Source organism: Typopeltis vanoorti, chromosome 19 (genome assembly GCF_054136105.1).
Source record: "Typopeltis vanoorti isolate ZY-2024b chromosome 19, IOZ_Tvanoo_1.0, whole genome shotgun sequence".
Lineage (NCBI taxonomy): Eukaryota > Metazoa > Arthropoda > Arachnida > Uropygi > Thelyphonidae > Typopeltis > Typopeltis vanoorti.
In genome coordinates, this window is record NC_143567.1 from 58948353 (window position 1) to 58965675 (window position 17323).

General features: G+C 34.0%; 1 protein-coding gene across 1 annotated transcript in view; it reads left to right on the forward strand.

Annotated features, from left to right (window-relative positions):
- LOC150096149 (polycomb protein eed-B-like) overlaps positions 1 to 17323 on the forward strand; it is a 196477-nt gene that overhangs the window by 161238 nt on the left and 17916 nt on the right. The window contains exon 11 of the mRNA XM_090409523.1: positions 16655 to 16728. Coding sequence (XP_090265649.1) covers positions 16655 to 16728 — 74 coding nt within the window. The remainder of the gene's footprint in view (positions 1 to 16654; positions 16729 to 17323) is intronic.

The following is a 17323-nucleotide window of genomic DNA, read 5'->3' on the forward strand; positions in this document are numbered from 1 at the left end:
TGGAAAAGGCATATGACAAGGTGCCAAGAGAGAAGCTATTCAATACGCTGCAGTTGTATGGTGTCCATGGGGCATTATATCAAGCAATTCTTAGTCTTTATTTGAGTTGTAAGTCAGTAGTTAGAATTGAAGGAAGTACAGGAATATGGTTTAATATTAAATCTAGTGTGAGACAAGGATGTACATTATCCCCTCTGTTATTCATTATCTATATGGATCACATTATGAAGGAAAGTGGTATTAAACCTGATATCAAAATTGGAGATGTTAATGTCAGCTCTTTGCTTTATGCGGATGATGTTATACTTCTAAATAAATCTGCTACAAGTCTGCAAGATTCTCTGACTAAATTCAATTGCTGTTGTAATAGATATGGTATGAAGGTCAGTAATACAAAGACAATGAAAATAGGCAGAATCATTGAAAATGTCAACTGTGTTGTGAATGGAGAACCTGTGGAGCAAGTAAAACATTTCAGCCACTTAGGCACGATTTTTACTGAAGATTGTAAATTAAATATAGAAATAGACAACAGAATCAGCAAAGCTGGTATGGTGGGAAGTCAATTGAATAAATTCATATGGAATAAGAGAGAAATTAGTTGGAACACTAAATTAGCTGTATACAACACAGTGTTCAAACCAGTTTTAACTTATGAATCTGAGAGCTGGGTCAGAAGTAAAACACTTGACCAAAGACCAGAGACCGCAGATATGAGAGTCCTGAGAAAGATTCAAGGTGTGAACAGATGGCATCAATGGCAATATCATATTAAAAATGAGGATATTGGGAAAGAACTTGACATTGTCGGCATCCAGGAATGCGTTAGCAGAGCTAATCTCAGGTGGTATGGTCACTTAAATAGAATGGGAGAGGAAAGATTAGCAAAACAAGTGTTCTCTGCCAGGTTGGCAGGAAAACGACCCAGAGGAAGACCAAGATATAGGTGGATTGGTACGGTACAAAGTGTCTTAGACAATAGAAATATAATATCTGATAATGTTGTAGTCTTGACAAGTAACAGACTGATTTGGAGGAAAATTGTAAATAGGAAATTAATAGTGATGTAATTTTTTCATGTAGTACTGTCATATCCTGTACACCCCTTGAGGGTACATGGCAGGAATTTGGTGATGATGATGATGATGAAAAAACTGTCAAGCATTTTAATTATAACAATGTAACAAAGTATTGTAATTAAAATGCTTCACGTTTTTTATGTTGAGTATGTGAAACAGACATCAAGTGGAAAAGGACTTCCATTAATTAATATAATCAGTGTGCCATTGTTAGAATTTTATTATATATTCATAATCCTGACTACTCATGCAAATTGTTAATATTTTACTTATATACTTTATTAACAATATATAGAGATAGATTGATATAAACACAACATATAAAAGAATTTTATATGTTGTGTTTATATTTATACAGCTACTAAAATTATACTAAACCTATAGTGACCCTTTTTACTCTCTCACACAGACATTCATTATCTTAATTCTAATATTGAGTCAAGTCTTCTTGCAGTAAATATGAAATATCTGCAAAGGCAGAAGTTAACATATTGCATTCAAAGCTCAGTCATAATAGAAAACTTGGCTAATCTAGTTGTGGAAAGTCAAAACATGTTCCTCGGCAATCTTTAAGTTCTCTAAAGAAAACAGCCACAGCAAATTTCCTTGCACACAGTTGCACAAAAAAATTACAACTGATACCTGTGTCTTCAACTACTTCACTGTAAACATATTCTGTTTCTGTTTTAGGTAAGTATCAAGAACATTAACAGTTTACTTCAAAGTTTCAATTATCCAATGCTGAAACAGAACAACAGAACACAACCAAATTGAAATATTCCTGTATTTTTACTTGGTAACTGTCAGTTCCATAAACACAGAAAATAACTTTTCATCCATACTTCAATTAGGGGGGGGGTGTAGATACATTAGCTTCTCAATAGAAACTTAAGCATATAAGGAATCTACTGAAAACCACTATTTGTTCCTAATACTGTACTTATTTTCTTTATTTCTTACAAAATTTATAACTTTTCCTTTTCTGCTTCTATCTATCTGTTCATTTTTTTTTAATCCCTTCCCTAAGTATTTTCTTTCTCATGTCCATCAGCTGTTCACTTCATACCACATTAGTGCATCACTGTATTCTGTGATTTGCAATTGCATGAATGATGTCACAACAGCTAGATATCACAAACAGCAGATAGAAGTTTTCACCAATGGTGACTTAACAGCCTTGATGCTAATAAGTCCTCTGACCCACATGATATATATATATATATCCCTTTACAAGTTGTTCTATTCATCTAGCAACAATATAGATGCAAGCTTTTACACAGCCTCTTCCTAAAAAAAGGGAAACAAAATTCAGCCACCAAACTACTGTCCTATTGCCCTTACCTCAGTACTCTCTAAAGTAATGGAAAAGGTTATTAACAGCCAGCGTGTTCACACATGTATACATTTGTTAGTAGTGTGATGAAGTTCCTTTTCTGCTAGGTATGTACGCTCATCTGCCAATTTTTGTTGTTGCTGCTGAATGAAAATAATTCCACAGGTGACTAATCATGAGGTGCAGTTAGGTTAACAGCATCACTAGCCTACTACTAATATTTGAAACTACAAGCACTGCTGCTATATTTTTATTACAACAGAATATATTGTTTTGACAAACAATTTTATCAATATAACAACATTTGTACACAACTTTTATACCAATTTTAATTAACTAAACTGACAAATAATAATATCTAATCATCATAAATATCTATCATAAACAAAAAATCATGTAAAGATATTAAAATATTTTAATTTTTATAAAACCATGATGGCAAGAGTCTGTGGAATGGTTCCTATGAAGACAAAGTAGTACAGGGTGCAAACCACAGATCTCTCATTATCACAATCCAGAGGTTACTCACCTCTGGATCCTATCCATGATTTCCTCATGACCAGGAAACCTGTGCACAGCGGTCGCGATTATTTTGCCACTTTTGCAAGTATGCCCTCTGAGCTTCAACCACCTATCCATAATCATTCCCTAGCCTTATCAGTTTTCTGCAATCCATATCACCAGTATAATACACAATATGTAATCTTTTCACCCCAAAGTTCATCCCACATTACAAACTAATAATCATTATCCTTTGTCCATGCCAATTCGTTTAATTTATCCTATAGTATCTCTACATAACTGTTGCCCTTTCCATTTTTGCATCATCAACAAACAACTAATGTTCTCTCTCAAATCATTCCCTATATCATTACAGTCTTGCTGTACTGCAGACATACACTACTTTGATGTGTTTGTCTGCCAGCCACTCCTAATCCATGCCACTAGCTTCATATCTTTCCTTCCCATTTGCTCCACATTATGTGATATATTTCTGTGGATTGTCTTTTCAGAATGTTTAGCCATTTTTTATCTAACTCAACTGTCACCACTTTTTATAATGAAGATCCTCCTCTGATTCACTGCATAGCAAAACTCTTTGATTTCCTTTGACCTTCTTAGCTAATTTATGATAATCTTTTCAAAGCCATGCTGCTTCACCATAGGTCTCATTTTTGATATCCACCTTTTTCTCATTTCTACCTTTATTTTGCTACTTCCATCCTGGAACTTCCTTTATGTATTGGAATTATCTTGACCCTTTTCCATTCTCTCAAGACCTTACCAGAATTGAGACCTAAATAAAATATTTCAAACCCATGGCTGTATTCATATTGATATTTTGTAATATGCTAATCACCTACAGTTTGTATCTCCCTGTTCCCCACGTTGTTGACTATGATATCTCTAGATGGACAATACACCATTGCAAAGTGACTCAACTATTTTTTCTGCTTCTGTCAACTTTCTTCCATGAGCATTCATTAAAGATCCTTCATGCTCAGCTAGATATTTTATTGTAAGCTTCATATTCTAGTACAAAATTTTGACAATCATATGTATAATCTAAATGCAACAGCTCATCCAGGTTACGATATGCATAAAATGGCAAAAAGTTATGTAATGGGTTATCATTATATGCACATTCGTATAATATACATATTATATATTATTATAATATAATAACATAATAAAATCACAGGAGACATGCTAATATGTACAGTGAAAGTTGCATAACATTAATTAGGAAGAAAAATAAACAGAGTAGTTAAATAGCATTTAAATTTTTTACATTTTATACCTGAAACTGGATCTTTTTAATACCAATATGCAAAAACCAATCATTTAAACAATTATTTTGAACAGAGGTTTCGAGTTTTGTATTTGTTTGGGTTAGTTTCTTTTCTTATTGCTAAATGTAGTGTGGTGTATATTTTTGCTGCTAATAAGTATAATGTTTATGCATTGTTTCTTTATTTGCTTTAGGAACTATATATTTTAGGCCCTTATGTCTACTAAGGAAAGCATCTTGTTTGATATTTACGTATTAATTATAATTTTTTATGAATAGCAGTACCCTGTATGTGTATAAATATCTAAGCGATAGTATGTTTAGTGTGGTATATTGATTACACATTGCAGTATCCCTGTATTTGTTTCTAGTTAAGATTTCAATTACTTTATTCTGAGTCGAAACTAGAGGTTTCAGCAGAGTGCAATAGATTTCTCCCTAACTTAAAATGCCATGTTATAGTGCGCTTTGAATCCAAGCAGAATATAATATTTTTAACATATTTAAATTTAAGAATTTATTTTGGTAGTAAAGTTTGTTTAACATAATCCTTACTTTATTTACAACATTGGTAATATGCGGTTTCCAGCTTTCTTATTATTATTATTATTACGGGCGACTCCAGGGAGTCCTTAGACTCATCGAGGGAGGCCCTAAACATCATGTCCACACAACTATTCGACATTCTCGCCGTATCTATCATACCTTGCCTTGAACTCACTCACCGTCATAGCACCCACAACAGACTGGCAGCTTATTCCACTCATTTACCACTCTAAAAGTAAAGAACCCAGTTCTAATACCCTTGCTAACCACACTCTTGCCCAGCTTCCATAGGTGTCCCCTAGTTCTCCCATCACCAGTCCTGATCTCAAAAATATCCTCTGAATTAATCCTATAGAATCCCTTTAGCAATTTGAATGTCTCAATCATATCTCCCCTTTTCTGCCTATCAACTAATTTCTGCAACCCACAAATCTTCAACCTGTTCTCATAAGGTTCATTCCATAGACCTGCTATCATCTTGGTCACTCGCCTCTGGATCCTCTCCACCTTCACCCCATCAAGAAGAAACCTAGGTGACCAAATCTGGGCACAGTAGTCGAGATGAGATCTTATCAAGGCTCGGTACAGAGGTACAATAACTTGCTTGTCTCTGCTCATCATACTTGAAAAGTATTTTTCAGCAACCAAGTGAGTTCAAGAGCTGATTTAGCTACTTTTGCAATGTGCCCCCTAAACTTCATCTCCCAATCCACCAACACTCCCAAGTCCCTGGCCTCATCAATCTCCTGGAGTACAGTTCCACCAATGTGGTATACTGCTGCTAATCTTTTCACCCCAAAATGCATAACTTTACATTTTGTCACATTAAATTGACATCCATTCTCCTTAGCCCCAGAACTCCAATCTATCCAAGTCGTCCTGCAAGATTTTGATATCTTCTGCATTTACTATTGCCCTACCTAACTTTGCATCATCAGCGAACAAATGAACTGTTCCTCTTAGATCCTTTCCTATATTGTTAATGAGCAAATTAAACAGCAGTGGTCCAAGAACAGAACCCTACGGCACATCACTAGTCACAGGCCGTCTTTTGGACTCTACTCCTGAATAAACTACTCTCTGATATCTCTCCATCAACCACCCACCTATCCATCTCACCAACCCTATATCCATTCCCATGTGTTGTAGTTTACGGATTAGAATTCCATGTGGTATCCTGTCAAATGCCTTAGCCAGGTCCAGCAGTATCACTATAAACCCATTACCCTTATTCAGTTCAGCCGTCACTGTGTTATAAAACTTGAGCAAGTTACTGAGACATGATCTACCCTTTACTAAGCTTAAATTACTATCAATTTTTAATCTGAAGTAAGTTATTACATTGACTTTTTCTATTTCCTTATGGTTGCAACTTAAATTTGTCCTGCAATTCCAATCATGCAAAATTAATTGTGCAGTGATCATTTTGCCTGTTGTATTTTGCAAATTAAAATTTACATATTTAGTTTTTGAGACATTCAGACTGAGTTTATTTGACTGGAACCAGTTTGTTACTTTTAAAAGATCAGCGTTCACAATGGTTTGCATTTGTTTGGCTGTGTCTGTAGAGAAAATTAGTACTCTAAGTACTAATTTTCTCTAAATTCTTAAAGTAGTACTAAAATAAGTACCGTATCATCTGCAAAAGTGTTTATTTTACTGTTTAGTTTAAGATTGCAGAAGTCATTGATATAAATGTTAAATAAAATTGGTCCTAAGACATATCCTTGTGATACACCACTGTCTACTGTTTTGGATCTGCTGTAACTGTTGTTTATTTTTACAATTTGTGATCTACCATTTAAGTAGTTTTTGAACCAGTTTAGGACAGTACCTCATATTCCTCTGACTTCTAATTTTTTTATTAAAATTTCATGTTATACAGTTCAAAAGCTTTGTGTATATCTAAAAATACTGCTAATGTTCAGTTTATGTTCATCTGGGGAGGTACAAACTGTTTGTGAAGTTCATTAAAGCATGTTCTTTGCTAAATTTTTGCCTGATTCTTTGAAAAGAAGTTGTTTTTGTACAAAAATTTCATGAGTCTAATTTTTACCAATTTCTCTAATATTTTTGAAAAGACTGATAGAAGGGAGATCGGTCTGTAATTTTTCAAGTTATTTTTGTTTCTCTTTTTGTAAATTGGTACAACTACTGCCTTCTTAAAATTTGATGGAAATGTGCCTATCATCGTTCATAAGTTAAAAATGTACATTAGTGTTCCACAATGTGCGTTTGGCATTCTTTCACGATGCTAGTGTTAATACCATCGTATCATGAAGTTTTAGTTGTTTTTAAGCTAGCTATAACACTATTGATTTCATTTTCACAAGTGGGGAAAATATATATGGAGTTATCAATTCTCTTGGGAGTGCAATTCTGAGGGGTGATTTTAGCATTTTTCAGAATGCTTTCACTGACCGTGGCAAAGTAATTATCAAATTCTTCGTAGTAATTATCTGTCTCCATTTTCTCTGTTCCTTTTGATATCTTTAAGTATGGGGAGGGTTTGTTTGTGTATATCTTTGCCGATTAATTTATTCACAAACTGCTGGGGTTTCCTTGGCATTTTAGGAATTCATTTCTGTAGTATTCTTTTTTACTTTTTAATTTTTTAATTTATGGTGCATTAGATTTCTATAGTACTTGAAATTGTGTTTACGGTATTGATTGTGTGGGTATTTTTTAAACTTTTATACACTTTATCTCTAATTTGTATGTAGTGCCTGATTTTCTGTAATCCAGGGCTTTGTTTCTTTCATTCTGTCTATTATTTTAACTTTAATTGAGTCTTGTATTTTATTGTTTAATATTGCAATATATTTATGATACAAGGTATCAGTATTTGTTTCCATCGTTATCTCTTCCCAAGAGACAGTGCTCAAGTTACGCTTCAATACTCTGGAGTTAGTTGTTGTGTAGGAGATGTTTCCAGTTGTACTATCTCTGTGCTGTACTTGCAAATGCACTTTGATACCAATTGGAAAGTGATCCATGAGCAATTGGTGCAGAACTGCTGCTTGGATTTTGTTTCCGCTTTAAAGTTCTCCCGAATACATGATTTAGGCACATTCTTCCACCATTGAATTCTCTCATGGGGACGTTAGTGTATTGTTCGGGTCCATGCATGACAAGTAAATCTAGATAATCTTGAGAGAAGTCTCTATTTCTCAGCAAGTCAATATTCGTATTCCCAATTATGAGAACATTGTCACTTCTGATCTCATCTAGACTACACTCAAGTTCTTGTATAAAGTTGGACTCTGTGTAGCTATGTGACCTATATACAGCCATTATATGTGTATTATGATGATGATCTAAATATAAATTGACATTTTCAGCTGTTTTTATTTTTAAGTTAGTAATATTATTAACAGATATGGAATTTCGAATAAAGATAATTACACCTCCAGATTTGTTATAATTTCTACATTGATAATAATTTTTAAATCTGTTTAAATGGTACAAATAAATTTCATCTTTAACCCAGATTTCTGTTAATATCAGAACATTATGATGTTCTAAATATAAATTGATATTTTCAGCTGTTTTCATTTTTATATTAGTAATTCTATGTGTTCTAATTTATCTCGAATACTTCTTATATTTATATGCAAAATATTCAAAGTACTTACAGTGTCTGAAGATAAAAAGTTTCTTAATTCTACTGAATCATGACATATTACACATTTATGAAAAGTGACATCACATTTATACTTATCTGTCATTGTTCATGGGTCAGTTATTACTCTCTGAGTTTGGACAACTCTTCTTCACATTTGATCCATCTAATTTCCTGTTATAATCTGTTTCCCTCCTGCTAGTCGCTCTTTTTTTGTCTGTTCTTTTATACTGTTCATGAGCTAACTGATCATCTTTTCTTTATATTTCCTCTGCGGTGTTTAATTTTTTGTATATCTCATGCTTGATGACGAGTAGCATTATCCTTTGGACTGTATACACATTTTGATGCTGCTTCCCTCCAAGTCCTTGCAGATTTTTCTGGCACTGCTTCAAACTGCCTCCCGACTTTGTCATAATCACCAGTTTTGTGGGTTCCAAATATACCCCCCCCCTTCCCAGCCCACAGCAGTAACCAAATATATATTTTTTCCTTTTGATCTCTATCCCTCAACATCTGCTTCAGATATTGTAAGAACATTCAAAGCATCCTCAAATGTTCCTTCTGCTTAACTTCTAGTTTTTCATCAACTGTGATCGGTAATATCCAATCTCTTCCCCCCCCATCCTGTTTCCACTATCCTTCCTGAAAACACACAAATGCCTATCATTTTTGGCTAAGCCAAGCTAAACTCCTTGACCCTGTTATTAATACTTCTAGCATTAATGTATGTCAATTTCAATATCTCCTCAGGTCTACAAGTACCCCTGCAATCTTTGATTACTGTCCCATTCAGGTTTGAGATCTGAGAAACTAAATTTAGCATTCTTTGATCTTTTTCATTCTCAAGTCCTTACCCTCAGAGATGCCTGCATTTCACATTTCTATTCTCTCAATGAACAAGATTTTCTCCATATACCTAACTCCATATCTATTCAGTTGCAATCCATCATCATCATATACAATTCCTTTTGCCCATCAGATTAACTCCATATATCTGAAAATTGTGCACCATTCTCCTGCACAATCTGACTCATTTGCAATCATCAATCATGGCCTTCCTAATTTGCTCCTACTCTGCATTAGCAATAGGGTAGGAGCAAATCCCTGATCATAGAATAACCACTGTTGTGTGCTTGCTCTTCCCATTTCACTCATATTCTCTCATCCTTCTCATCTTTGCTTTTCTTACTGTTCACTTTATATACTTCTGTCATATACTTCTCGAGTTGCTTGAGCTTGTTCTGCATAGGTGCACTATTTCTCTTGTTACAACTAACTCACCATTCCCGTCATTTATATTTCTTTCAACTTCTCTTTTGTGTTAGGCTTGTTGGCCTGTCATAGCCAAGTAACTCGGATTATATACAGAAACCTGTGGAGTATTCATAACTATAAATTTGCACATATGCCACAGTAATTAACTTTTTAATAATATGTAAATATTTCGTCTTAAGTATCATAAGACATTGTCAGTACAGTTAGTAAACAACAATAGGAATTAATGAGCGTGTATTTTCTTGATCACAGAACTAATGTAAATAACTATTTGGGAACATTGATCAAGTGTAAACAGATAAGTATTTTAATACCGACTAGTTTCACCAAACTTAAACTGTTGGCATCGTCAGGGTACAAGCTTATACATATCTTAAAACATACAAAACGTACAAGCTTAAAATATATCACAAAATAGATCTTAACTTTAAATTCTAAAAATTATTGTTACAAACTAAAATAGCATTGAACGTGAATAATACACATATCGCGTGTACATGATTTACTAGTTGTTGCTAAGGAACATTCTATAGTTAGCATTAAAGTTCATTTCTTGTGTGTTCAGAGATCTAATTAGGGTTTTACATATCTCTGGAAGAATAATTTGGTGGAGATATGTAGATGATATCTTCATTGTATGGATCCACAACAAAGATGACTTAATTGATTTTCTCAATAAAATCAACTCCTTTCACCATTCTATTAAATTTACTCTAGAATTTGAAAAAGAAAAATTAAGATGTCTAAGAACGGTAGTTCTTAGACATCTTAATTAGGAAGCAAGTTAATGGCCTTATGAACCTATCAGTCTACAGGAAACATACAAATACAGGACGTTATCTACATTTCAGCTCCTCACACCACATTTCTCACAAACTCAGCATAGTACACATACTAAAGAAAAGAGCTGTCCGCATTACAACAGATGAAAAGAACCCTCCAAGATGAATTAACATTGATATCTAATAACCTCGCCTTGAATGGCTACCCATGAAGACTCATCAACAAAATCCTTTTCTCTGAGCCACCACAAAGAGAAGGAGAAGACACTCAATATATTACAACAATCGCCATTCCGTATGTAAGCAGTATCTCTAACAAGCTCGCTAATCTCCTCAAACCATACAAAATAAGAGTGACATTCAAACCTATAGAAACAATTCGTAAACTACTATGATCTCCAAAAGATACCCATCCTTTCTATAAGTATGCTGGAGTCAACAATATTCCATGCTCGTGTGGTTCAAGTTACATCAGCCAGACTTCGAGAAGCATCGAGATTAGACAGGAACACATTGGTTATGTTAAAAATAACAGACAAGACATATCAGGCCTGTCATCACATTTCTCCATATCATTGAGTGGGACGAAAGTTGTACCCCTTACATAGAAGAAGATACCACTCTCGAATGTTTAAAGAAGCAGCCACAGTTGCACGCACGACAGATAACCTTAACAGGAACCAAGGTTTAATACTTCCAGAGATATGGAAAACCCTAATTAGATCTCTGAACACACAAGAAATGAACTTTAATGCTAACTATAGAATGTTCCTTAGCAACAACTAGTAAATCATGTATATGCGATACATGTATTATTCATGTTCAATGCTATTTTAGTTTGTAACTATAATTTTTAGAATTTACAGTTAAGATCTATTTTGTGATATGTTTTAAGCTTGTACGTTTTGTATGTTTTAAGATATGTATAAGCTTGTACCCTGACGATGCCAACAGCTTAAGTTTGTGAAACTAGTCGGCATTAAAATACTTATCCGTTTACACTTGATCAATGTTCCCAAATAGTTATTTACATTAACAATAGGAATTGTTAGAAGTTTATCCACTTGGTTTAATCCTTTATTCAAGCGTAAGCAAACAAAGTTTGTGTCTGAAGTATTTTCAGGACTGGGCAACTCATATATAGAAGCTAATGATTTCACATCACTTGTCTTAGTATCTCATAATGCAAAGCACATATCCTTATGGACATGTACGGACAGGTTTCACTGTGCATTATGGGAAGGGTCACTACCCAGACCAGTTTCGATCTTTATTGAGGTCTCATCAGTGGGAGCCAGATCCAGAGGTGATACCAAGGTTAAAGTAATATAGAAGTCATGTTTTCATATATGAGACCTTTTGGCTACTCGTATATGAAAATATGATTTCCTCATTACCTCAACCTTAGTATCACCTCTGAAACCTAAGAAAAAAGTTGGCTAAGCTAGGTGATAAGGGTGAGCCCATTGCTGTTCCTTCCTCTTGTTTATATATTTTATCTTTCATGTGAAGTAACCTATGGGATTGTAAATTTGAATAATTCCACAATATCAGATGGAAACTTTTGGGTTAACAATTCCATTGTTTCTTTGTGAGGGGTAGTGAAGAGAGAGACAATGTCGAAGTTTATTAACATGTCTGTATCTGACAGTTTGTCTTTTATTTTTGTGTGGAATTTTTTAGTGAAGTTGAGTGTCCTAGGTCTTGCATGGTATGTTTTAAGTCTTTTGATGGTATTCTGACCTATGGATATTATTTCATCCAGTAACGTGTTGAGTTTTTTTAGCTATCTTTTGGTAGGATCAGAATTAAGCTGGGAGTATGTATTGCAATCTCAAAGCAATAAATTCATTTTCCAATCGTATGAATTAGTATTCATACAGTAGTATTCCCCTTGTCAGCTTTTGCGATAACTCTGTTGCTATTTCGTTTTAGGGAGTTCAGAGCTTTTAATTCTGATGATGGGATATTCAATTCTGATGGTTTGGCATCATAGATCACTTTGGCTATTTCAAAACGTAGTCTGTTGACTTCAGTGCTAGACAGATGACCGGTGTTCTTTTCAGTGTTATGTATGAAATCTAAATAAGGGATATGCTTGGATGAAATAGCAAACTTAAACCTCATGCTAATACCTTCAATTCATCTTTAGTTCGGTCAGTTAAGTTAACAACCCATTTGTTAGCAAGTAATTTGCTTGTATTTTTCTTAGATCATTATAGTAATGTTAGGTATTTTTTATCGAGATTTATGTTGCTTGTTTCAAATACTTTAATGCCCATATTTTTGGAAATATTAATAACCATTTGTAGCAAGTCTTGATTTTAATGACAGGTCAGCTTCCACTTCTGTTATTTTTATGATATATAATGCCAGTTCCTTTTTTGAAACTCAACTGATTAAGCAACAAGGAATGGCTAGCTTTTCGATAAATTTTATGAGCACCTGGCAATTTAATACTTTCCTTTAGTTTAGCGAAAGCGGGAATAAGTTTATCGCATCTGCACTTCTTTTAAAATGAGATTCTGGCACACAGCTTACCCTGTTTCAAATGAAGCTTTCCTAGTGAGTTGTTCTTCTGTGCTGTTGGTTTCCTGTGAAGTAATAAGACTTTCTTATATAGAGAAACCTGTGGAGTATTCATAACTAGAAATTCACATGTATGCCACAGTAATTAACTTTTTAATAAGATGTACATATTTTGTCTTAAATATCATAAGACATCATCAGTACAGTTATTAAACAACAATAGGAATTACATTCAAAAAAAAAAAAAACATTAGTGTGCATGCTTACATTGGAATCCCTCTACGTATACAGTATCATGTTTAAGGACTAAATACTATTGGGCTGTAATTAAATTAAATTAAAATATAACTGTTACATTTATTTTATACGGTTGAGGATAACAATTTCTCAGGCTTTTGGGATAGTGAGACAGTCGTTACGGTGAAGATTGGGTCTATGCCATAAGGCTTCAACACTTTCTTTATACAAATGCTCATGTTTATATATTAATCAATGTAGTAGCTTGGTGTGTTACCATTGGATAATGTGGTCAGCATTTTCAATTCCATGTTGTGTGAAACCAGATTTGTGAAATTTGATAAGACGGATGGGGCCTTGATATTCAGAGATGTGTTTTTTATTATTATTATTTCGGGCGACTCCAGGAGTCCTTAGACTCATCGGGGGGGGCCCTAAACATCATGTCCACACAACTATGCGATTACATTCTCACAGTATCTATCATACCTTGTCTTGAACTCGTTCACCGTCATAGCACCCACAACAGACTCTGGCAGCTTATTCCACTCATTTACCACTCTAAAAGTAAAGAACCCAGTTCTAATACCCTTGCTAACCACACTCTTGCCCAGCTTCCATATGTGTCCCCTAGTTCTCCCACCACCAGTCCTGATCTCAAAAATATCCTCTGAATTAATCCTATAGAATCCCTTTAGCAATTTGAATGTCTCAATCATATCTCCCCTCCTCTGCCTATCAACTAGTTTCTGCAACCCACAAATCTTCAACCTGTTCTCATATGGTTCATTCCATAGACCTGTTATCATCTTAGTCACTCGCCTCTGGATCCTCTCCACCTCCTCCCCATCAAGAAGGAACCGAGGTGACCAAATCTGGGCACAGTAGTCGAGATGAGGTCTTATCAAGGCTCGGTACAGAGGTACAATAACTTGCTTGTCTCTGCTCATCGAGGTATTTTTCAACAACCAAGTGAGTTGATGAGCTGATTTAGCTACTTTTGCAGTGTGCCCCCCTAAACTTCATCTCCCTATCCACCAACACTCCCAAGTCCCTGGCCTCATCAATCTCTTGGAGTACAGTTCCACCAATGTGGTATACTGCTGCTAATCTTTTCACCCCAAAATGCATAACCTTACATTTTGACACATTAAATTGACATCCATTCTCCTTAGCCCAGAACTCCAATCTATCTAAGTCATCCTGCAAGACTTTGACATCTTCTGCATTCACTATTGCCCTACCCAGCTTTGCATCATCAGCGAACAAATGAATTGTTCCACTTAGATCATTCCCTATATCGTTAATGAACAGATTAAACTGCAGTGGTCCAAGAACAGAACCCTGCGGCACACCACTAGTCACAGGCCGTCTTTTGGACTCTACTCCTGAATAAACTACTCTTTGATATCTCTCCATCAACCAACCACCTATCCATCTCACCAACCCTATATCCATTTCTCACCGACCCTATATCCATTTACAGATCTTCCTGTTTGTCCATAGTAAGATAAGTTACAAGAACATGGCACTTTGTATACACCAGGTAGCATCAGTGGTGAGAGTTTGTCTTTTGGAAAAGATAAATTGTGAATTTGGTTTATTGGTTTATAGGCAGCAGCAAATTTATCCTCAACTGTATGAAATAAATGTATCAGTTATATTTTAATTTAATTTAATTACAGCCCAATAGTATTTATTCCTTAAACATGCATACTAATGTTTTTTTTTAATGTAATTCCTTTTGTTGTTTAATAACTGTGCTGACAATATCTTATGATACGTAAGACAAAATATTTACATGTCATTAAAAAGTTAATTATTGAGGCATACGTGTGAATTTATAGTAACTTGACATCTTATGGGGTAGTTAATTCTATCTACATTGTTGCTATGTCTGTAAATTGCATGTTCTTCTGGCTGGTTTGTTTTGCAGGATGAAAAACCTGAGTTTCAGGGAGAAAAAGCCCTGCTACTTCCATATGAGACTGGCTGTCATAGACACGAATGTTTATCAGTATTGTAGAAAATAAAGAGAAGAATAGAATAAAGAGTTAGTCTCCATAGCAGTTTCAATTTCATGTCTTTTCTCATAAACATTCACCATACTGCTATCTTATTTTTGACATGAACACTTCTAAAACAGATGACCATCATTGATTTCTTATCATCTCTGAACAATGATATGTTGGCTGCTATCATCCTGTTTCACTTTGACATCATTGACAGCACTGTAATGAAATAACAAAGTTTCAGATAACACACACACACACACACACACACACACACACAATCTCAAACAAACTTCGCATGTTTTTGGTTAAACTATCTTATAAAGTCACTTTTGTGACACTTGTGCAGTGCTTGCATTCCTGTTTATGCTGGAAGAAACAAGAACTGAATTTTGTCTCTTAGCTGAAATGTGAAAAGAAATGTTGACCAGTTATCAGAAAAAGTTTTGATGCAGCTGATGAAAATTGTAGGCCATAATTTAAGTGAGGTATGTAGATAGTTATTAATTCAATGTAGTACTTTGAAGGTGGTACTACATTGAATTGAGTCGCAAGTGTGTGAAAGAAATTCTTAAATTTTCCCTTCCATTTATTAGCACCTCTGTCTGTCATAGAACAAAAGAACAGTTTCTTCAGAAACAAAAAAAAAAATCTGTTTGTTCATGATAACTCTTGAAAGTAATGTCTATGCTTGACTTTTAGAAATACAGTAATGGCATTAAAGACGTGTCTGCTGGCATCACTAACTTGCTTTTAAGAAGTATGGTTCCTACTTTCTGGTGGAAGCCACCAAATTAACTTGCCATTTCTAAATCTGTGCCTGTCTTCTGATTACTAATCAGCAGATACAAATGAAGTTTTACTGCATCATCCAACAGCATAAATTACTATTTGATGTTACAGAATAGTGTTTATTTGGACTTCCTATAAGCACTCTAGAAATGTAGTAGTGGCAATATTGCTTATTAGGCTTGCCTATAAATAAATCATTACTTGTTGCATAATGGCTCCTGCTCAAAGGTCTAATTTTCTGGAACATGTTAATTAAAATTAATTTATTTGGGTAAACTAAGCAATGAAAAGTATCTCATAAGAATTTGTATAAAAAATTCTGAAGTAATATTTTTGTAGTAGTAATAATTGACTTTTTAACTATATAACAGGTACAGTGAAGTAAAATAGATTTTAACACATATATGCTAAATTGGTACAGCATTGTTGACAGCTTTATTAGGCCTTCTTTTCAAATATTTTAAATACTTATTGAAAAACTAAATTGGATATGTGTGGTGTGCATTATAGATGTTTAATAGAATTTCTGTAAAATGCATAAAGCTTGTACTTTAACTTTCACTTTAATTGATGGTATTCATTGTATTCAGTTGATATGACTATTAATATTCAAAAAGTATATTAAATGTAAATGTTTCTTTTCAAAATTAAGATACTTGCCCTGGGAAACCAAGTTGGACGTACATATGTGTGGGATTTAGATGTTGATGAACTAAGTACTGCCAGGTTAGTAATATGATTGCTATTGTGTCTCAGAATATGTAAGATGGATTAAGAAATTAAATACTATTGTATTACTTTATTAAAGTAATAGGATATATTATGCTGGCCTGGTTGAAGATAGCATCTCTGCTCTCCAACCAGGCTATAAGTTCAAATTCCTACACAACTCATGGGTATAGATACTGATTCACAACTTTCCATGGGTGGGATTTATATTAAAAATAAAATAAAGTTATTGATGATTCAAAATGTCATTCCAATGGATTTTTTATTTTGCTTTATTTTTAGATGAGTCACATTCTTCTAAAAAATAATGAAGTAAAATAGATTGTGATACACATATGCTATATTCATACAATATTGTTAACAATTTTGCTGTAGTATAAATAGGTTTCTCTTCAAATTTTTTAAGATATATATCCTTGAAAACCAAGTTGGATACATATTATATGGGATTCAGATATTTATTAGAATTTCTGTAAGATAGTTGATATATTATTTTAACTAAATAACATTCATATTGAATGTTTTTGTAAAAGATCTTCCAAAAGAAAATAGTGAAGTTTATTAATATTGATATAAATGAAGACAGATAAAA